The 23,049-nt window shown below is 44.9% G+C and overlaps 1 protein-coding gene across 1 annotated transcript in view; it reads right to left on the bottom strand.

Moving 5' to 3' along the window:
- The window catches only part of CRPPA (CDP-L-ribitol pyrophosphorylase A), a 184,132-nt gene extending 161,613 nt beyond the window's left edge, over positions 1-22,519 (bottom strand). The window contains exons 1-2 of the mRNA XM_034760554.1: positions 22,301-22,519; positions 3,666-3,945 (exon numbers count right to left, since the gene is read on the bottom strand). Of these exons, the coding sequence (XP_034616445.1) occupies positions 3,666-3,945; positions 22,301-22,455 (435 nt within the window). The 5' untranslated portion in view covers positions 22,456-22,519. The remainder of the gene's footprint in view (positions 1-3,665; positions 3,946-22,300) is intronic.
- Between the last annotated feature and the right edge of the window lie 530 nt (positions 22,520-23,049).

A 23,049-nucleotide genomic window follows, 5' to 3' on the forward strand; every position in this document is an offset into this window, starting at 1 on the left:
ATGTATTAGAGCATAAGCTTTCGTGGACTACAGCCCACTTCTTCGGATGATATATGCATCCGAAGAAGTGGGCTGTAGTCCACGAAAGCTTATGCTCTAAGAAAAAAGTGACATTCATATTTAGAAATTTCTAGTGCTTTTTGTCATCACCTATCTCAAAAATGGCTTGTGTTAGAAATTTCAAATTGGATACATTTGAAAGACCTTGGAAGCTCTAATGGACAGGAATTTTTCTGGAAATATATTTACTAGCAAATCAGGTAAGCAAACTGGAATGTAAGGCTCCAGCAGACTTTAAAAGTCCCCAAATGACTGGTGCAGATCCTAAACTGTCACTAAAGCAAAAGTAGTAGAGTCTGTTTCATTTCTTACTAATGAAGACAACCGACCAAAATATAAGCCAACTGCTATGGAGCTCTATGTATTTGGATTTATAATCATAAATATACTCTGGGAGCCCTTACATGTAATGTTCATAATACATATTTTAACAGATGGCTCGTCCCACTCCTACAAGTTAAGAAATGCCACAACTCACTCCTGCCATACATCACTGCCACAGTTCCAAATACAGCTACTGCTTCATGACTTGTTCTCCTTTACCCCACTCCCCAAAGTGGACAGGCACCAGGTGAATTTTATTCCCAATATACTCCTGCCACTCTAGTATCCAAGTGCCTCAGAGACATAAACAGATTTTATCCTCACAACAGCCCTTTGAGATAGGAAAGTTATTTCCTGTTGTACTCATGAGGAACTGAGGCATGGGATTGATTTGCCCAAGGAAGTATGTGGTAAATCAGGAACTGAACCCAGATCTCCTGAGTCCCAGTTCAATACCCTACCTACTACACCAACCTTCCCACCTGCGTAAGTGCTGTCAATGCCCTTGCCCTACTACCTGAGTCAACACAGTTTTCATCAACTACTCCCTGAGGAAATGAAATCCCAGTAAGAGGAAGTCTCTAAGATCTTTGTGGAAACTCCAAAAAAATGACCCTCTCCTTGTGAGGATCTGAGACATTGCCATTTCCATGTCACTGAGTCTGAAGCATTAGGCCTCATCCTCTTTTCAGCAGTAGCCTTGTCTTAGTGGAAAAGACAGAAATGTACTGATACTGCTGACCTTCTACTGTAACGTTCCCTGCAGGGAACAGGTTGAACATGAGACAGTTTTGTCTTCAACCACCACAATGCGGAAGGCTGGTAGCAATAAAACTTTACAACTTCCCAAACTGGGTGTAGGTATCCAAAATATCATATACACCCAAGTCATGAAGTACATGCTTTCCTGTGTTGATGGTACTTGATCCCAGTAGTGGAGGAAGAAAAGGAAAGTAATCAGGCTCAAGAAAATGAAGAATTATAGAATGTATGATTTTCATAAGCACCTTTACAAAATTTCTATTCTGTCTCATGCACAATTTGGATACTGTAGGATTTAAACATTTGGGCTTCTGTTTTGTTTAACCTGAACTCTGAATTTCTTAGGTGAGTGATTTTTTAAAATTATTATGTTCTTGTAACAACTGTATTATTATATTATTATTTAAAACCATTAAGTTACTGATATTTATTCTCCTCAACTCCAGTTCAAGACATTTTTTTGCCTATACAATATACAAATATTTAGAATTTTACACTATGATCCTGCAATCTGTTATGCACGTGAGGTCAGTGAGGCTCCACCTGAATACAGCAGTCTACCCATGTGCAATGAGTTGCAGGTCTAGGACCTTAATTTGGTAAAGAAAAAGTCCTGATCCTGCTAAGTGCTGAAATCAATGGCAGTTGAGATCACTGAGCACCTCTCAGAATCAGTGATCAAAAGAATAAAGCAATGACCCAAGATGGTTAAATATAGAGGTATGTAAAAATGCATTTTGATTTCCCCCAAGTGTAACACTTAAACCACAGAACATGTAAAAATCAGTTAATTTAGAAGGTTACACTATGCTAATAATCCCATATTAAAGTATATGGTACATAAGTGAAACAAATCATAGCAACGTATGAAGGGGCACTTACCCTCACACTGACAGAAAGGAGACTAACAAGCTTCCCTGGGCCTGTTCAATTCCAATGAGGGGCACCTGAAAGGCTGGTGGGGACGGGAGGGGCTTAAAGGGAAAAGCTGCCACTGGAAGGGGTGGTGAACAGGAAGAGGCTAGCCTACCTTAGATAGGTTTGCTGAAAGGGAGATAGCAACAATCCTCTCTGCTCCCGAAGCTGCAAGACCCAGCCACAGAGCAGTACACCCCACAAGGAGAGGTTGGAGGTAGACCCCATTTAGACTAAGATCAAAGGGTAGACCCAAGACTCATGAGTTCCAAGCCACCCTTACCTCTCTTTATTTTCCCATCAACTCCCCTCTCCCATAAGGGAAGAGAGGGGAGAGGATTCTTCTTTTGTTTGTTTGTGCCAAGAACCCTCTTAGGGGAAGGACAAAAGGACAGCATAAAGACCTGAAATGGAGCCTGGAGGGGACATGAGGGACCCCTGTCCCCCAAACAAGCGGTAATAAAATGTGTTCACAGGTAGAACTTTATGTAGCAATGCACAAAATATAGAACTTTAATACTTTTCAGATGCATAATTGAACATAAGTTTTACTATATGACTGCTGAATAATAATGTTAGGAGTTTCCTTAAAAATGCAAAGCCAAGTCCTGCTCACCTTACTCACAGTCATAGTCCCCAATAATTCCATTGAGATTACTTACCAAATTACAGGTCATTTCCTCCATGCTTTGTCTGTGCATCAGTTTAAGTTCAAAGTAACTGTCATATTTGAATTCCATTTAACTGATATTTATAAGATGTCTCCTATAAATCCTAACAGCATTCAGAAATATCCTGTTTTTAACGTACCAATGATTAGTGACTAGGAAAACACAGGTACTGCAAACAAAAACTGTAAGAACAGCATCAAACAAAGCTCAAGACAACAAACACAAAAACCTATTTTATAATGGAAAACAATAGAAATAATGATCTCAATAACAGGCATTTCCTGGCAGTTAATGACCAGGTGTGTTTAGGGCTTGCGGCTGATCATTAACTAACTGTTAGCTAAACTCTCTGCCATTTATTGCTTAATTATTCCCATCTACACAAAACAGCAAACACTGATCTACAAGACTTATATGTCATTCGGTACAATATGACAATGTTTAAGGGTTTTAGGGAAATCAAGTCATGTAATAGGAACAGTACTTTTGCCACTTACTTTGTTAAGGAATTTGCGATGAAAGGTGAGATGGAAAAATATAATAGCAAAGCTCTTTGTTATGCCACAAAAATATTACTCTCTCTTCTAGATATCTATAAAGTATGCATCACTGGAGTATCTAGGTATCGGTCAACAAAATTTTGCATACTAAAGGCCAGCGGGATCAAGCATACACCGTAAATTCTCATCAGGCTGGTAACTTCCTACCTTACAAGTTGCATATTAATTCCATATCCTGGTTATATATTATTCTGTATGGCAAATAAGGCCCTTATCCTGTAAGCATGTCCACCCAAGCTGACCTGCTTACATGACTGGATCCTATATTTGTTCCACTTAAAATGTATGGTACTATCTTGACTATTAATACAGTTCCTATTTTATTTGTACCATGTAAGAGCTTTACAGAGTTCAGTTGTTGTGCTGTACATACCCCATGTTCTTTAGCAGCCAAAACCACTTTAAGAAGAATATCTTCCTCGACAAACGGCCTCACAGCATCATGGATAATCACTACTTCTGGTTTCTGGAGTGGACAGCTGGAAAGCTTGCTCTCTGGAAAGATTTTCAGTCCATTGAAAATTGACCGGTGGCGAGTCATTCCACCTTCTACAACCGTAATTCGTTTGTGGCCATATTTTTCAATGATAGATTTCATTGTTTCAATGTTCTCTAGAGACACCACCACAACAATATCTGATATCCAGTTTATTCTGTAAGAAATTGTAGAGATGCATAAATATTGTTTGCATGCATTCTTAATTAAATTTTGAGCACCTGGACTAGGATTAAAAATGAATAAATTCTTGTAGCAAGAAACTTAATTATCGGTAAAAATATTAGCGTAACGAAGCACTTCCCAATATTTTAAAGTTGCTATACCAGTTTGCTACTTTAAGGTTCTGATCCTGAAAAAAGAGCCAGATGGGTGGACCCCTCCATCCACATGGAGCCCCAATGAAGTTAATGCGATTCTGTGCAGGAGTCTACCCACAAACAACAAATTGCAGGACTAGGGAGTAAGACTTCAGATATACCAACCAGAAATCTCCTTGTCAACCAACCTTATCAACTAATTGAGTCCAATCCCATTCTGGGTCCCAATGACCTGTCACTTCCTTTTCAAATGTGTGTGTATTCTAACCAACAGTTAGAGTCTCACTGCTCTTCATCTCAAACTCATATTATTTGGTACACAGAATTTTGGACTATTCCAAATTCTACTGCGTGTCAGAGCACATACAACTGAATGAGAGTCAGACAGCAAAGAGGCTCTGGACAGATGCTAGAACAGGGGTCGGCAACCTTTGGCACACGGCTCGCCAGGGTAAGCACCCTGGCAGGCCGGGCTGATTTGTTTACCTGCTGCGTCCACAGGTTCAGCTGATCATGGCTCCCATTGGCCGCGGTTCGCCGCTCCAGGCCAATGGGGGTGGCGGGAAGCAGCAGCCAGCACATCCCTCGGCCCACACTACTTCCCGCTGCCCCCATTGGCCTGGGACAGCAAACAGCAGCTAGTGGGAGCTGCGATCGGCCAAACCTGTAGACACGGCAGGTAAACAAACCGGGCCAGCCTGCCAGGGTTCTTACCCGGGCAAGCCGCGTGCCAAAGGTTGCCGACCCCTGAGCTAGAAAGTGAATCATTGTCAAGATAGAGAAGGACAGTAATATGGAGGCTGCTATGTGAGTCAAACAGTGGTAGAAGCTAGATGTTAAAACATTGTTATGATGTAGTATTGTAACAGTGGTCTGGAAATAGTGGTATTCTGCATATATAGTGGTATTCTGCACATATATTTCATGAATTGAGTCGGTTTAACATCGATATTGCTGCTTTGTCCGAAACTAGAAGAGCTGATGAAGGACAGGTGAGGGAGGAGAAAGGAGGATACACCTATTTCTGGAAGGAAAATCTACAGATATATCCCAATTGCATGGAATGGGCTTTGCTATAAAGAACAAGCTCATAAGGTGCCTCTCTGAGGTACCAGTTGGCATCAATGAGTGGTTTATGACATTCCGATTGAGCCTCACCAAAAATCAACAGGCAACTATTGTGAGCGCCTATGCACCAACACTGGATGCTGATGAGAATGTAAGGGAAGATTTTTATTCTCAGCTGGAAACCATTTTATCGGAGACCCCTACAGAAGACAAGATCATCCTTCTGGGGGATTTCAATGCACGGGTGGGACGAGACTCAGACCTGTGGAAGGGAACAATCGGGAAAGAAGGAGTTGGCAAAAGCAATTCAAATGGAATTCTGCTCCTGCCCAAGTGTGCTGAACATGAACTTATTATTACGAACTCTCTCTTCCGACAAAAGGAAAAGTTCAAAACATCTTGGAGACACCCATGATCAAAGCACTGGCATCGCCTTGACTGCATTATAGTTCGTGCCCGAGAGCGTAGTGACGTACTTCTCACAAGAGCAATGACAAGTACTGATGACTGTTGGACTGATCATCGCTTATTCGATCCACAATGAAAATTAAGATCGCTCCCAAATGGAGGCTGCAAAAGAAGCAGTTCAAGCGCAAGTTGAAAATTCAAGATTTGAAGGACCCTATAAAGCGTGACCACTTCCAAACAGTCTTAGAAGAAAAGCTCCCATCAGCGTTTCCGGAAGAAATTGAGGAACACTGGAGCCAGTTGAAAGCAGTAATCATCAATGCCTGTGAGGAAACCATAGGTTACCAAACAAGAAAGTATCAGGACTGGTTTGATGAGAATGATGCTGAAATTGAGCAACTCATTAATGAGAAGAGAATGGCATTTCATGCTTGGCAGAATGACATAAATTGTAATATAAAGAGAGAAGCCCATGCCAAGGTGGGCGCAGAAGTCCAACGTAAAACCAGAGAACTCAAGAACAAATGGTGGACTGAGAAAGCGCAAGAACTCCAGCATCTCGTGGACATCTATAATACATGTGGTTTCTTTAGTGCCACCAAGGCTGTTTATGGGCCAATTTGCCATGATATGAATCCTCTTCGGTCTAAGGATGGAACCACAAAGGACAACAAAGCCATCAATTCTCACTGGAAAGAACACTTTGAAGACCTCCTTAACGTAATTCTATAGTTGCAGATGAAGTCCTTGAGCAAATCCCTCAACGACCATTTAGGGTTGAGCTCGGAGACCCTCCTAATTTGTATGAGGTACACAATGCCACCAAGTAGATGAAGAACAACAAGGCAGCAGGTCTAGATGGGATCCCCACTGAAATCTTTAAAGATGGTGGACCAGAACTAATTCGGCAGCTTTACCTGCTTATCCTTAAAATCTGGATAAAGGAGAAGATACCCAGTGAAATGAGGGATGCCCTGATTGTCACCCTCTTCAAGAAAGGGGGTAAAGCAGATTGTGGAAATTATCATGGTATCTCCATCCTAGCCATTGCAGGCAAAGTTCTGGCATGGATCCTTGCAACTCGCCTTCTGCCCCGTCAGAAGAAATTTTACCAGTGTCACAGAGGGGTTTCCGATATGATCTTCACAACACGGCAGCTGCAAGAAAAGTGTCGGGAGCAAAACCAACCACTATACATGGCTTTTATTGATTTAACTAAAGCTTTTGATTCAGTGAATCACTATGCCTTCTGGACAGTACTCTCTAGGACTGGATGTCCTGATAAATACATCAATGTCCTAACATTGCTTCATGATAACATGAAAGTGACTGTTCTGAGCAGCACTGGCTTCCAGAGTGAACCTTTCAAAGTACAGTAACTCCTCACTTAATATTGTAGTTATGTTCCTGAAAAATGTGACTTTAAGTGAAACGATGTTAAGCGAATACAATTTCACCATAAGAATTAATGTAAATGTGGGGGTTAGGTTCCAGGGCAGCTTCCCCTACTCTGCAGGCACCAGAGGCGGCGGGGGGGGGTTCAAACTTCAGCCCTCCCACTCCACTCCTTCCCCCAAACCCCCACCATTGACCCGCCTCTTCTTCCCCCCCCCACCTCCTCCCCCTTTATTTCGCTCGCTGCGTCTTGGCTCTTCCCCCTCCCTCCCCTCCCTTCTAAACGCCGCAAGCCAGCTGATTGCCGCATAGGGGAGGGAGGCGCGCCGAGTCCTCGCTCCTCCCCCTCCCTCCTGCCCGGAGCAATCAGCTGGCTTGCCATGTTTGGGAGGCAGGGGAGGGAGGGGGAGCTTGCGCGCCGAGTCCTTGCTCCTCCCCCTCCCTCCTGCCTAGGGCAATCAGCTGGCTTGCGGCGTTTTGGAGAAAGGAGGGAGGGGGGAGGGGCGAGGACTCAGCACGCAGGCTTCCTCTCCCTCCCCTGCCTCCTGAACGTGGCAAGCCAGCTGATTGCCGCCAGCAGGAGGGAGGGGAAGCCTGCGCGCCGAGTCCTCGCTCCTCCCCCCTGCCTCCTTTCTCCAAAACGCCGCAAGCCAGCTGATTGCTGGGCAGGAGGAGGGGGGAGGAGGGGGAAGGTGCTGATCTGCGGGGTCTGCCAGCGGGCGGGAGGCACTGGGGGGGAGGGGGAAGTAGGGAGGCTGCCAGCTGTGAAGAAAGCAGGCAGCCAAACAATGTAAGAGTGGAGCATTGCACAACTTTAAATGAGTATGTTCCCTAATTGATCAGAACGTAACAATGAAACAACGTTAAGAGGGACAACTTTAAGTGAGGAGTTACTGTACAAACAGGAGTAAAACAGGGCTGTATCATCGCTCCAACCATGTTTGCGGTTTTTATCGCAATCATTCTTTACCTAGTTGCTGGGAAGTTTACAGCTGGCGTTGAAATCATTTACAGAATGGATGGAAAGCTGTTCAGGCTTAGCAGGCTGAAAGCCAAGAGTAAGATCTCCACAACATCTATTTGTGGAACTTCAGTATGCTGATGACAACGCAATCTTTGCCCACTCTGAGAAAGATCTTCAAACTATCCTGAATGTGTTTGACGATGCTTACTCAAGTCTTAGTCTCACTCTTAATATCAAGAAGACTAAAGTGCTCTATCAGCCCTCTCCAAATGAGGTATTACATGCCCCATCTATCAAAATCAATGGACTGGCACTGGTGAATGTCGATCATTTCCTCTACCTTTCATCCAAGGCAGATATTGATGTGAAAATTCAACATTGCCTGAGCTGTGCCAATGTAGCTTTTTCTCATTTACGGCACGGGGTTTTTGAAGAGCATGACATTCTAACAGACACCAAGCTTCTTGTTTATCAAGCCGTTATTCTCCCAACACTGTTGTATGGGTCCAAAACTTGGATAACCTATAGACACCACTTGACAAACTATAGACACCAATATTAGTGTCCTGAAAGAGGCAAAGATCACTAGTATCGAGGCAATGATCATCCATCAGCAATTCCACTGGACAGGTCATGTTATCCGGATGCCAGACCATCGCCTCCCAAAACAGGTCCTGTTCTCTCAGCTGAAAGAAGGGTACCATAACGTGTGTAGACAATGGAAGCGTTATAAGGACTTACTGAAGGACAATCTAAAAAAGTGTAATATTGACATTGACACTTGGGAGACACTTGCCCAGGATCGCTTAAAATGGAGTGAAGTCCTACGTGATGGTCCCCTGCATTTTGAACTTGCTCGCTGACAAGCTGAAAAGGACAAGAGGCGCAGGAGGAAGGAGAGCCTCGCTTCCAGTCATGGTCAACAGCCTCCTGCTGAGCCTGAAAACATCTGCCCTCATTGCAATAGAACTTGTGGTTCAAGGACTGGCCTTATTAGCCACCTGAGGACCCATAACTCCCATGGAAGCTGATCATACTCGGTAACGAGTGATTGCCCATCATCATCATCATCATCACATAATTACCTTTTTACAAAGCTACTTTCACAAAATGTAAAAACATTCAAGTTCCACAACATTGTTTTGACCATGAAGACAATAATCTGGTGGTTCTTAACAGCACCGTTATTTAGATAAACTTTTTTTTTTGGGTAGTGGGGGGGAGTTTTCTAAATCTACTGACCCCAAAAATAGCACTGTGATGGGCACAGAAAAGAACCTACCTAGATTAGATTTTAAAAATACATTAATTTGAAATGGTTGAAGTGCTGACTGAAGTAACATTATTTATATCTTGGTTATGTTCTAAATATGCTCAGAAAATAAAGATTGTGTTCATGTACTGCATTTCAAAATATTTAACAGCAGAGTCCAAATTCATTCATTTCCATGTTTGTTTTCTAAAACTCTATGCAGGCAGTAACTTAAAAAAAAGGGAAAAAAAAATAAAATCAGTATATCATTTCTACGTGTACAACAATTATTTTTAAAAGTGGAAAAATACATTAATCTAGCCAACTGTGGAATGATTATAAAAGGCACATATTTTACTAACCGCAGTACCCATCTGGATAATAATAAGCTACAAAGCAAAGAATGGTATATTTTCAAAATAAGATTAAAATATAGCTCTGTTCTTGAACCTAATTCTGCACTCAGAAAAATAAGAGGATCACTCTAATCATCACCCAATAAAGGCATCATAAAAAAAAAAAAAAAAAAAACAGGAGCAAAGAGTTTAGGTCCTCTCTAGGGAATACCTAGCTCCAAAGCTAGGGGGTATAACACCCTCAAACTGTTGTAATGCCTGAGAAGGAATTCTCTACGGCACCCTCCTTACGCAAAAATGGGCAAATCAAAAAATAGTCCCACTGAAACTATGCAATAACTGGGTGGTTCCAGGGAGAATTTGAGGCAGCAGGGAAGCAGCCAAAGCAACTGCCCAGGCTCTGATCTACTGCTCCTCCTGCTGAATTTGAGCATATTCAACACAAATATTATTATTATTTATAATTATATATTATTATAACAAGTTAATGATACTTTTGGTTGGGACCATATATTTTGTCATACCTGATTCTTTGGATTGTTAAGAATGTAAGAATGGCCATACTGGGTCAGACCAAAAGTCCATCTAGCCCAGTATCTTGTCTTCCGACAGCGGCCAATACCAGGTGCCCCAGAGGGAATGAACAGAAGAGGTAATCATCAAGTGATCCATTCCCTGTCACCCATTCCCAGCTTCTGGCAAATAGCCATTGATGGACCTATCCTCCATGAATTTTTCTAGTTCTTTTTTGAACCCTGCTATCGTCTTGGCAGAACATCCTCTGGCAAAGAGTTCCACAGGTTGACCAACTGTTGTGTGAAGAAATACTTCCTTTTGTTTGTTTTAAACCTGCTGCCTATTAATTTCATTTGGTAGCCCCAAGTTCTTTTGTTATGAGAAGGAATAAATAACACTTCCTTATTTACTTTCTCCACACCAGTCATGATTTTATAGACCTCTATTATATCCCCCTTTAGTCATCTCTTTTCCAAGCTGAAAAGTCCCAGTCTTATTAATCTCTCCTCGTACGGCAGCCGTTCCATACCCCTAATCATTTTTCAGGTATCAGAAGGGTAGCCGTGTTAGTCTGAATCTGTAAAAAGCAACAGAGGGTCCTGTGGCACCTTTAAGACTAACAGAAGTATTGGGAGCATAAGCTTTCGTGGGTAAGAACCTCACTTCTTCAGATGCAAGAAGTGAGGTTCTTACAAACAAAAGCTTACGCTCCCAATACTTCTGTTAGTCTTAAAGGTGCCACAGGACCCTCTGTTGCTAATCATTTTTGTTGCCCTTTTCTGAACCTTTGCCAATTCCAATATATCTTTTTTGAGATGGGGTGACCAGATCTGTACACAGTATTTAAGATGTGAGCATACCATGGATTTATATAGAGGAAATATGGTATTTTCTGTCTTATTATCTATCCCTTTCTTAATGATTCCCAACATTGTGTTCGCTTTTTTGACTGCCGCTGCACACTGAGTGGATGTTTTCAGAGAACTATCCACAGTGACTCCAAGATCTCTTTCCTGAGTGTTAACAGCTAATTTAGACCCCATCATTTTATACGTAAATTAGGATTATGTTTTCCAACGTGCATTACTTTGCATGTGTCAACATTGAATTTCATCTGCCATTTTGTTGCCCAGTCACCCATTTTTGAGAGATCCTTTTGTAGTCCTTTGCCATCTGCCTGGGACTTTACTATCTTGAGTAGCTTTGTATCATCGGCAAATTTTGCCACCTCACTGTTTATTTACCCCTTTTTCTAGATCATTTATGAATATGTTGAATAGGACTGGACCCAATACAGAGCCCTTGGGACACCACTATTTACCTCTCTCCATTTTGAAAACTGACCATTTATTCCTAACCTTTGTTTCCTATCTTTTAACCAGTTACCAATCCATGAAAGGACCTTCCCTCTTATCCCATGACTGCTTACTTTGCTTAAGAGCCTTTGGTGAGGGACCTTGTCAAAGGCTTTCTGAAAATCTAAATACACTATATCCACTGGATCCCTCGTGTCCACATGCTTGTTGACCCCCTCAAAGAATTCTAGTAGATTGGTGAGGCATGATTTCCCTTTACAGAAACCACATTGACTCTTCCCCAACAAATTATGTTCATCTATGTGTCTGACAATTTTGTTCTTTATTATAGTTTCAATCAGTTTGCCCGGCACTGAAGTCAGGCTTACCGGCCTGTAATTGCCGGAGTCACCTCTGAAGCCCTTTTTAAAAATTGGCATCACATTAGCTATCCTCCACTCATTTGGTACAGAAGCAGATTTAAATGATTCGACACAGACTACAATTAGTAGTCCTGCAATTTCACATTTGAGTTCCTTCAGAACTCTTGGGTGAATTCTGTTTAGATTATCAATTTGTTCCAAAACCTCCCCTAATAACACCTCAATCTGGGACAGTGCCTCAGATTTATCACCTAATAAGAATGGCTCAGGTTTGGGAATCACCCTCACATCCTCAACCGTGAAGACCAATGCAAAGAATTCATTTAGTTTCTCCGCAATGGCCTTATCGTCCCTGAGTGTTCCTTTAGCATCTCGATCATCCAGTGGCCACACTGGTTGTTTAGCACACTTCCTGCTTCTGATGTATTTAAAAAAAAAAATTGCTATTACTTTTTGAGTCTTTCGCTAGCTATACTTCAAATTCTTTTTTGGCCTTCCTAATTATATTTTTACACTTCATTTGCCAGAGTTTATGCTCCTTTCTATTTTCCTCAATATGATTTAACTTCCAGGTTTTAAAAGATTCCTTTTTGCCTCTCACTGCTTTTTCTACTTTGTTGTTTAGCCATGGTGGTCTTTTTTGGTTCCCTTACTCGTTTTTTTAATTTGACATATACATTTAAGTTGAGTCTCTATTATGGTCTTTAACAAGTTTCCATGCAGCTTGAAGGGATTTTACTTTTGTTGCTGTACCATTTAATTTCTGTTTAACTAACCTCCTCATTTTTGTGCAGTTCCCCTTCTGAAATTAAATGCTACAGTTTTGGGACATGATCCTTGGCAGCAAGCCCCCTTTGCTCAGACTGACAGTTGAGAATTCTCTTATTACAATACCACCCACCACATCCTTTGGGCATAAGGGGTTCACTGGAGGCAGAGGCAAAGCACAAGTGCTCTGGTTAATCCTCAGTAGGCTAGTGTCGTATAGAGAAACCCCTAGACTCTGTGCTTAAAGTGATCTGAAAAAAAGTGGGGAGGCCTATCATAACACCAGCCGAAAATTTTCATGCACTTAATACAGACAATTCACAATTTCTTTTATATAAATATTACATAATTACATGCAACTTAGCTTATTATGCTATTTATATTTATTTATTGTTATTGTTTTTAAATGACTCAACAGGCCTCATACAAATTCTTAAAACAAAATATATCCTGAGGAGTTGGGGCATCGGGGGTGCAGTGAGATTCAGTGGGGTTGAAGTCTCCCTCTTGGGCTAGGGGGCTGCAGTAACATTCAGTGAGGTCTGGAGTCTCTCTGGGAATAGGGTATTGAGGGGTGCAGTGACATTTAGTGGAGTTGATGGTCTCTCTAGGGACAAGGGGTGAAGTGACAGTTGAGGTTGGGGGTCTCAATGAGGGGTGAAATGAGAGTAGGGTTGAGGGGGTCTCTGGGACTGGGAAGATGGAGTACAGTGACAGTGGGGTTGGGGATCTCAGGGGTCAAGGTGCAGTGACAATCAGTGGAGTTGGGGTCTCTCTAAGGCTGGAGGGGTGAGGTAACATTCAGTGAGTGAGGTTGGGAGTGCAGTGAGAGCAGGACTGGGGTAAAATGACAGAGTTGGGGGTCCCTCTGGGGCCAGGCAGTGGAGTTGACACACACACACACACACACACACACTTTAAGCACTGCTTAGTCTGCGTTAACATATCCTGTAAAGGCCAGGATAGGGGGAACAGAAAGGTGACCCCACTAGGCCAAGTGTAAGTATCTACTTCTAAATTTGCAAATTATCTACAATGATTTGAGTATTAGTTTTTTATAACTAAGGAAACAGCATTAATGTTTTTAGCGATAATTTTGAAAAATTAGTTTCTGCTTAAAACAAAGAAATAAATAGGAAAACAATTATTAAAATTCTGCAACATAAAAAATATTTTCTACTTATATGTGATCAAATCTGCTTTACTGTCAGAAAAAAAAGGCCTCCACAACTCGCTAGTATTAAATCTGTGCAAAAATTGTGACAAAATCTGAAATCATCTGACACCTTGGTTTCCAGTTTCATTTCATACTTGTCACTCACCCCAGGTTCATGAATCCTTCAAGTGTACTTCAGTACAGTCATACATCTAGCCATAAAAATCTTGCGCTTTTGCATGATTTTGACTCAAACCTAGGGCAAACTAATTGAACTCAACTCAACTCTTCTTTGCATATTTCAAGTTAAAATTAAAGCAAAACTCAGGGAGAAAGGCATACTCACATTGATAGAAACTAAAGAAGAGATTTGTGCCATCCCTTGCTAAACTGCAGAACTCCCCACAATTGTGAGATGGTGCAAAAGCAGAATCTGGTCTGCATTTTCACTAGTGACTGATTGATACACGAACAGCATTCAAATTCCTTCCTCTGAAGCCAAATGAAACTGACCACACTGCATCTAACATATGCACAATGTCTTGTGGAGAGTTGGCAGAGTGGTATCTTAATTATCTTCTGCACCATCTAACAATAAAAGATGAAACTCAAAGGCAAGTGAAAGTACTTCACTTAGGAAGGAAAAATCAAATGCACAAAATGGGGAATAATGATCGAGGTGGTAGTCCTGCTGAAAAGGATCTGGGGGCTATAGTGGATCACAAATTAAATATGAGTCAACAATGTGATGCAGCTCCAAAACAAACAAACAAAAACAAAAAAAAACCTAACAGCTTTCTGGAGTGTATTAATAGGAAAGTTGTATGGGAAACATGGGGATTATTGTCCCACTCTACTCTGCACTGGTGAGGCCTCATCAGGAGTATTGTGTCCTATTCCAGACTCTATACTTTAGGAAAGGTGTGGACAAATTGGAGAGAATCCAAAAGAGAGCAACAAAAATGATTAAAGGTTTAGAAAACCTGACCTATAAGGAAAGGTTAAAAAACTGGGTATGTTTAGTCTGAGGGGGGATCTGATAACAGTCTTCAAATATGTTAAGGGCTGCTATAAAGAGAACTGTAAACAATTATTCTCCATGTGCACTGAAGTAATGGACTTAATCTGCAGCCAGGGAGATTTAGGTTAGATATAAGGAAAAACTTTCTAATTATAAGAGTAGTTAAGCTCTGGAACAGGCTTCTAAGGTTGGGGAATCCCCATGACTGGGGGTTTTAAATATAGGTTGGACAAACATGTCAGGCATGGTGTAGGTTTACTTGGTCCTGCCAGAGCACAGGGGGCTGAACTAGATGACCTCTCGAGGTCCTTTCCAGCCCTACATTTCTATGATTCTTTGATAATGGTAAAGAAGGAGGACAGTATCAGGGCAGACCATGATCAGCCATTGTATGTAGGGTGTAGGAGGGCTCAAGGCCTCCACTGGTGCAATCCACAACAAAATGGCAGGGAGGGGTCACAGCTCCAACCTACCTCTGCACAAATCTGTAGATGGATGAGTGCACCCCTCTCCACTGAGATCAGGGACAATCCCTTCTTGAGCTTACCCTGGGCTGGTGTGGCTCTACTTAGCGTAGGGTTACCAATTTTGGTTGGACATATTCCTGGACGTTTCATCTCATGACATAATCTTTAATTAAAGATTACTCTTTAATTCCTAGAGACTCCAGGATAATCCTGGAGGGTTGACAATTCTAATTTAGGGCTCTGCCTTAAAGACACAATCTAGTCCTATAAGAGCATAGATAGCCCAGAATGATTAGAAAGGAAAGAGTCCATGCTTTGATCCACACAATGGCCCTACATCAAAGTGATTTATAAGAATGATGAAAAATATTAATATAGTACTGTTTTAGTACACTGCAGATTTCTCATTAACAGGAATTCCATGTCACACAGCTGCATTGACAGTTGAGGGTCTGATTATAGACACATTTCAAACTTATTTAGTGACTCTATATGGAATGTCAACAAACAGTCAATATAGCAGCAGAGTGATTAATTCTTTCCTGAAACTGTTCAACTTCTATCTTTTGATGGTAAACTTCACCAATTTAAAAAAACATCAAAATCAGCTTGAAAATTTTGTTTTAAAATGTCAAATATCATTATTTTCTTTTTTTTTCAACTATAAAAAAACTTTTAAGCAGAAGGTTTTAGTCTGGTTTGATCACATATAATATGGAAAAGAATCTGTACAATGCAGTAACAGAGAAATAGATCTATTCTGAGCTCCCAAAATGCTTTATAGGCTGCCATATATACACACACACACAAATCAAAATTGTTATAGAACGGGATAATCCCCAGACAGTATAGACATGAATCCTAGTTTGGATTCCAAAACAACTTCCAAATGAGTAAACAAGAGATCAAAATAATGGACCTTCAACTCTGATCATAGCGAAAATGTGGAGTAACTTCTTTGAAACCACTTCAAAACTGAGATCACTGAAGTGCAGAGGATTTTTTTTTTTTGCCAGATTTCTGATGATTACTTCTTAATGTAGTTCAATAATTCCTATAGTTATAGCAAGCCCAGATACTCAGCTGGTGGAAATCAGCAAAGTTCCACTCAATCTCAATGAAACTACTCCCATTTATATCAGTTGATGATATGGCCCAACATATTTGCCAGTAATTTTGCAGGTCTTTATTTGGCTATATGAAAAATATTTATTCTTCAATAAGTTTACCACCACCAAAAAATGTTTTTCTGCTAAATTTATCATAAACAAAACTGCTGAATTAGTGTTATTGACAACACTACCCAAACTCAATGTTTAGATTTTTCTCTCCATATTGCTACTTGCAGAGTGAATGTTTTCCTGCTTAAATGAAGAATTTATGTCAGGTTCCCATTTCCTTAAGAAATAAAGGAAGAGAAGCACTGGTGTTTAAATAAATCAAGTCTTCAAGCAATGGTAAATTATAGAATCTGACACTAGTCTGAACTCATCATAAAAACATCTCTGCTAGAAAAAGTAATTCCAGAGGGAACCTCTATTAAAATTGCTTGGAAATCACGAGAACTTTACCATAAGAAACCTGGACAAAAACTGGATGAACTGACACATCCTAATAAAGATGATCAGTATTGTGACAAATATGGCAATATCCTGCAATACCTTTGGGAGATCTTACTATATTAAGTTTGTGTATCATTATGGGCCAGGGATTGTTTGTTATTTCATGGTAGAAGGTATCAGGGGCAGAGGTCAGGAGCGGCGCCAGGGTTTTTGGCGTCCTAGGCGGAGTTCCTTCCGCGCTCCCGGTCATCGTCGGCAATTCTGCGGCGGGGTGGGTCCTTCCGCACTCCCGGTCTTCGGGGCACTTCGGCGACGGTTCCCGGAGCGAGTGAAGGACCCACCGCAGAATTGCCGCCGAAGACCCGGACCGTGGAAGGACCCCCCGCCACCGAATTGCCGCCAATGGTGGGAAAATGCCACCCCCCCCAAATCCTAGCGCCCTAGGCGACTGCCTAGTTCGCCTAAATGGAAGCGCCGGCCCTGGCAGAGGTGGCTCTCAGCCTGGTCACAAGGCAACCCAGCAAGCTCAGCTGGGCCCAATAAGCCCTTACCCAACACTTCCTGATTGGGCAAAGGAGCCATCAGGCTGCTATCTGAGCCTTGCAGCAACACCACCCCAGTGGCTGCTAGGGTTACCATACATCCGGATTTTCCCGGACATGTCTGGCTTTTTGGGCCTCAAATCCCTGTCCGGGGGGAAATCCCAAAAAGCCGAACATGTCCGGGAAAATAGGGAGGGGCCGGCGCCGCTGGGTGCTGGGCTGGAGGCCAGGCCGGGGCCGGCGATGCTGGGCCGGGGGTGCTCAGCTGGGGGCTGGCCCAGGGCCGGGCCAGGCCGGGCGCCGGGGGTGCTGGCCCAGGGGCCTGGGGTGCTGGGCCGGGGCCGGTGATGCTGGGCCGGGGCCGGGCCGGGGCCGGCGGTGCTGGGCCAGGGGTGCTCAGCCGGGGGCCGGGGCGGGGCCGGGCCGGGCGTGCTGGCCCGGGGGCCGGGGATGCTGGGCTGGGGCCTGGGGTGCTGGACCAGGGACCGGGGCCGGCGGTGCTGGGCCGGGGCCGGCAGTGCTGGGCCGGGGGCTGGGGCCGGCGGTGCTGGCCTGGGGGTGCTTGGCTGGGGGCTGGCCCGGGGCCGGCACCCCAGGGCCCGAGCCGAGCCAGGCTGGAGACGCTGGGGCCGGGGCCAGCCGCCAGAGGGAGCCACTCGGTTGGGGGGGCCAGACTGGGCCGCGCCTCCACCCCCCACCGCTTACCTGCTGGCTGCTTCAGGCTTCCCGCGAATCAAATGTTCGCGGGAAGCAGGGGAGGGGGCGGAGTTGGGGCGGGGACTTTGGGGAAGGGGTGGAGTTGGGGCGGGGGCGGGGCTGGGGCCCTGTGGAGTGTCCTCTTTTTGGACACTCAAAATATGGTAACCCTAGTGGCTGCTCAATATGTACGAAGCCTGCAGCTGTGTTTATCCTGTTCTCACTACTGCTTCAGTCCTTGCTCCAAGCCCTGCTCTAGCTCAATTCTGGTTTCTGACTCCTGACTCAGACTCTTGGCTGACTTTGACTCCAGCTTACCCTTTAGCTTAGATGTGATTGCTGGCTCCTGGCTCTGACCATGACGTTGGTTTACCCTTTGGCTTCTAACTCCAGTTCTGACTTTTGGCTTGGCCCTCAACCGTGACTCCAATGTCACCTTTGGGCTGGAGCCTGAACCCTAGATCTTTGCCTGCCATTACCCAAACTACCACCATAACCACCAGGCTAGGTTCTGCTCCGCTTGCAAGGTAAGCTGCCTATACCCTGGCAGATTACAGTAGGTGACCACAGCCCTCCAGGAACTAACAACAGTCGGGGCTGATTAGGCAGATCCAGTCAATTTGTAACACTTCTACAGAGGTACCACCACGAGAGAAACTCACAGAGTGGTTCAAACTGGATTCTCCTGAGACCAACAAAGAGAGGATTTTAGAATAAATCTTGAATTTAAACTGACACAGACCCTTCTTTCTGATCCAGCAAACACACAGGACCCACTGTCCAAAGAGGTGTGCCACTCCTTAGGGACAGGTTTGAAGGACTGGCCACCTACCAGAGCCTTTGTTGGAGTGGTCTTCAGTAAGCTTATTAGCATGCATGAAGGATCTATCACTGTTCTTAATGTTTTCTCTGTAATGGTTTTACCTTAAGAATAAACTCGCTTGCTTAAAAAGAGCTGGGTGGTACCTTTATAACAGTAGGCAATTACACTGGTTAGCCTCAGAGAAGAAAAGCAAAACAGGCCTGCTTAGGCAATCTGACTTGCTGGGGCATTAACAGTGAAGCAGGGAACAGTGCAGCCTGGAAAAACCCCAGTCAGGAAAGAAAGATTCGGGTATCTGACCAAAAGAGGTGATGGCAGGGAGAATGAAGCCTAGAAGTGTGTTCCTTGCTCAACAGGGAGGGAGAATATAGGTGCAGTAGTTCTGAACTGTGACAAGTGTCCTTTAGAAACTATCCCAGTGCAGGAAAGCAGGGAGGTCTACCTATCAGAGTATATATGAAGCTAGGAGTTAGCTGAGGAATAAAGCCCAAAAGCCCTCTTTTCATTGGCTTGTTCGGAGACCTATGGCAAGTCGCTTAATTGCATTGTATCTCCATTTACTCATCTAGAAAAGGGGAACAGTAGCAGCATTTAACCTTAAGCCTGTCATGAGACTTCGTAAGTCAGAGTTAGTCAGTTGCCCATATTCGCATTGAACAGTGATAACACCTTACTCCACACACAACTGCAGTGAAATCAGTGCGGCTATACTGGCAAAGTAAGGTATGGGTAACATCAGGATAACAATTTGGTCCCTAATGCTATTTAAAAAACACAGATATTCAGTTAATATATACCACTTCTGAAATAGTCTTATGTGATACTGACACACAAGTCTGCCAAAGGAATTTGGCATGTGAGATTTCAAGTCAGGTAAGAATACATTATGGGAAGCCAGAATACAATATGTGAAGGACATAACTGACAAGCCTCAAGAAAAATTTATTGTAGCGGATTCTTGGCAGAATGAAATCCTTTGACACACCTGTTCATGTGTCAACTGAGTAACTAGCTGGAGTTGAGCTTCCTAATCTTTGACAACAGAGGTTTTTCTGCAAGATTGAAAATGTATGGAAGGGTATATTCCCTCCTTTCTTTAGAATTGGAAAGTCTGCCTCCTGCCACTAGGTATATGTCAACAGACAAGACACTCTGGAGGCATTGGAACCAGAAGGTCTTGGATCATTGCAAAGTCCCTTCAAGGAAAGTGCTTTTTTGTGTATACTTTGAATACTGAATTAGTAAATCAAACGGGTGATGTAAATCGAATGAGAAAAAAAGTTGCCATTTTATTTTTGGATAATATATAGCAAATATTGGTCCACTAACTACATTCTGTTGCATTTGCACTAAACAGAATGATGGCCAATGAGTTTGTCAGCCTAGGACAGGAGTGGGCAAACTTTTTGGCCCGAGAGCCACATCTGGGAATAGAAATTGTATGGTGGGCCATGAATGCTCACAAAATTGGGGTTGGAGTGCGGGCTCTGGTTAGGGTGGGGGGGTAGGCTCCAGGGGATGAGGGATTTGGGGTGCAGGAGGGTGCTCTGGGCAGGGATCGAGGGGTGCAGGAGGGTGGGAGGGGGATCAGGCAGTACAGTAGGCAATTACACTGGTTATAGCCTCAGAGAAGAAAAGCAAAGCAGGCCTGCTTAGGCAATCTGACTTGCTGGGGCACTAACAGTAAAGGGGGCAGGGGGTTGCGGCACGGGGTGCAGGCTCCAGGCAGCGCTTAGTCAAGCGGCTCCCGGAAGCAGCGGCATGTCCCTTCTCTGGCACATACGCAAGGCAAGGCACGGCGGCTCTGCACGCTGCCCTGTCCGCAGGCACCACCCACACTGGCTGTGGTTCCTGGCCAATGGGAACTGTGGGGGCAGCGTACAGAGCGGAGGCCCCTTGCTGCCCCTAGGCGTAGGGCTGGGGACGGGGAGGGGAGTGAGGCATGCTACTGCTTCTGGGAGCCGTGTGGAGCAGCCCCCCACCCGGAGCGGGGCAAGCCCCAAATCCCGCTCCCCAGTTGAAACTCGAGGGCCGGATTAAAACCGCTGGCAGGCCGAAGTTTTCTCACCCCAGCCTCTAGTGTGTGTCTCCCAAGATCCAGGCCTGTGTACTATGTTAACATTTATTACCCATCCACAGACAGTCACATGTCTAAAATCCAGCAACCTTGTAAAATGGAAAAAATATTAACTGAAGTGTCCCAATACTTGAATTCTTTGCTTCAGCATAAAAAAAAAAGGGGGGGGGCCACAGATGCAGCCTCGCATTATGTTAGGTATCAATTTCCAATTCAACTGAATTTTAATTAAATCCACAAGACAGTTCATGTTTTCTATTAAAGCAGGGTAGTAATGTATATGTGATGCCAGCGGCAGGCATATAGGAGGCCTGTAGTGATTTCTGCACTGGAGGATGTGATTTCTCCCTTTCTCTCAGGAATGTCAATCAACACTAACCCCACCTTCATTGCCAAAAGCTTTGGCTATGGGCAGAAAAGTTAGCTCAGGAGAATATTAGGAACAGTCAGAAGTGACTTGTTTGGTTTAACTGGAACTGATTAATATATAAATATTTTGATATCAGAGAGAAATACTTGCTTATCCCAAGCACGTAATTCCCGAACAATAGCTATACTGTTGTAGAAACAGAGCCAAATTCACCATCATATAAGCAGATGCAGCTCATGCTCACCACGTCAGGAGTTGCACTTGTTTTATTCCAGCTCTCAGTAAAACCCATGGATTTTTTTTCAGGAGTAGAAATAGAATTGGTTATGATTCTGAGTCCAGGTGGGGTAGGGGGTTCCCAACTTTGCCAAGTGTATTTGGGAGTGGGCATGCAACAAGTGACAACAGCTCCAGGAATATGAAGCAGAGGGCAGACAAGCCTAGGGTAGAAGAGATACATTTGGGGGGCAGTAAACAAGCGGAGTATGCAAGAGCTGAGAGATCGGGAACTCAGCAGGGGACGAGTCCTGGAGCATGAAGCCAGTGGCAAAGCGCCTCGCTAGCACGAGTAGTAGGGTAACCAAATGTCCCAATTTTATAGGGACAGTCCCAATTTTGGGGGCTTTTTCTTATATAGGTACCTATTACCCCCCACCCCCGGTCCTGATTTTTTTACATTTGCTATCTGGTCACCCTAAGGAGAAGACAAGCTGGTGCCAGAACTCCAGGGAGGGATCTGGGGGTCGGAGGGTGGCAGCTGGGCTCGGGGTGAAAGAGGCCGAGCCCTCAGGCTGCACAGGGCAGGGTGCGGCAGGCAGGCAGGTAGCACCGGCTCGAGGTGAAGGCAGAAGGGAGCAATAGGGAGTTTAATCGCAGAGGGTGGGGTGCGCAGTCCGGGGGGAGGGACAGGAGCGGCTGCTGGGAGGAAGAGGGTGGAGGCGGGGCGGTGTCCTGGGGTGTAGGAGGGGCTGGGCTGTGGGGCGGAAAGGAGGCGGGAGACGGAGCTTTGGGAGAGGGGAGTTTAGGGGAGCCATGTCCCGGGGGTACCTGGAGGGGATGGGGCGGCTCTTTACCTCTCCAGTGCCCGCACCGTGTAGCTGATGAGCGGCCTGCCCAGCAGGGCGCAAAACTGCTTCGGGGTGGCGCTCCCCAGGCGCTCCCCGCTCCCGCCCGCTGGCAGCACCGCGGCCACGGAGGCTCCAACGCTCAGGAACTTCCCGGGCTCCATAACGGGCCTAGGGCTGGAGCGTCCGCTCCCGAGCTCCAGCTCCAGCTCCAGCTGGAATCCCCCAGACCGGGGCACGGCGCGATCCCGGCGGGGGCGCAGGGACCGGGAGCGGGCGGAGCAGGGCAAGCGGCCGCTTCCCCTGCCCGCCTCGCTTATCTCCCCTGGAATGTCCGCGATCCAGAGAATCCAGGCTGAGGGGGCGGCCGCTCCCCGCATGGGCCTGGCGCGTCACTCGCGCCTGCCCTGAGATGGCTGGTTCCTTGCCCTGCAAGTGGATAGGACCCTGGGCAGCCCGGCAGGGCCCCCGGCAGCTGGCCCTTTAAATCCCGGCGGGGGCGTAGGGATGGCTTCCGCAATGCGCTTGCGCAGGCCGGCTGCGCGCGTGTGATCTCGCTCTTTGCCGCCTGTCCCCGCATGCGGAGCGGCCCCAGCTCCCGGACCCCTCTACATCCCCCCGCCGCAAAGCTACAGAGCCGCTGTTCGCAGCTCCCCAGCCACTGAGGGCTGGTTTTGCAGTTGCGGAGGGGGACAGATGCGATCTGGGCCACAAGTACAAGGTCGTGGAGCATTAGCCCCACCTAACTGGTTCTAGCC

The sequence above is a fragment of the Trachemys scripta genome, chromosome 2 (genome assembly GCF_013100865.1).
Source record: "Trachemys scripta elegans isolate TJP31775 chromosome 2, CAS_Tse_1.0, whole genome shotgun sequence".
In the NCBI taxonomy this organism is placed as follows: Eukaryota; Metazoa; Chordata; order Testudines; family Emydidae; genus Trachemys; species Trachemys scripta.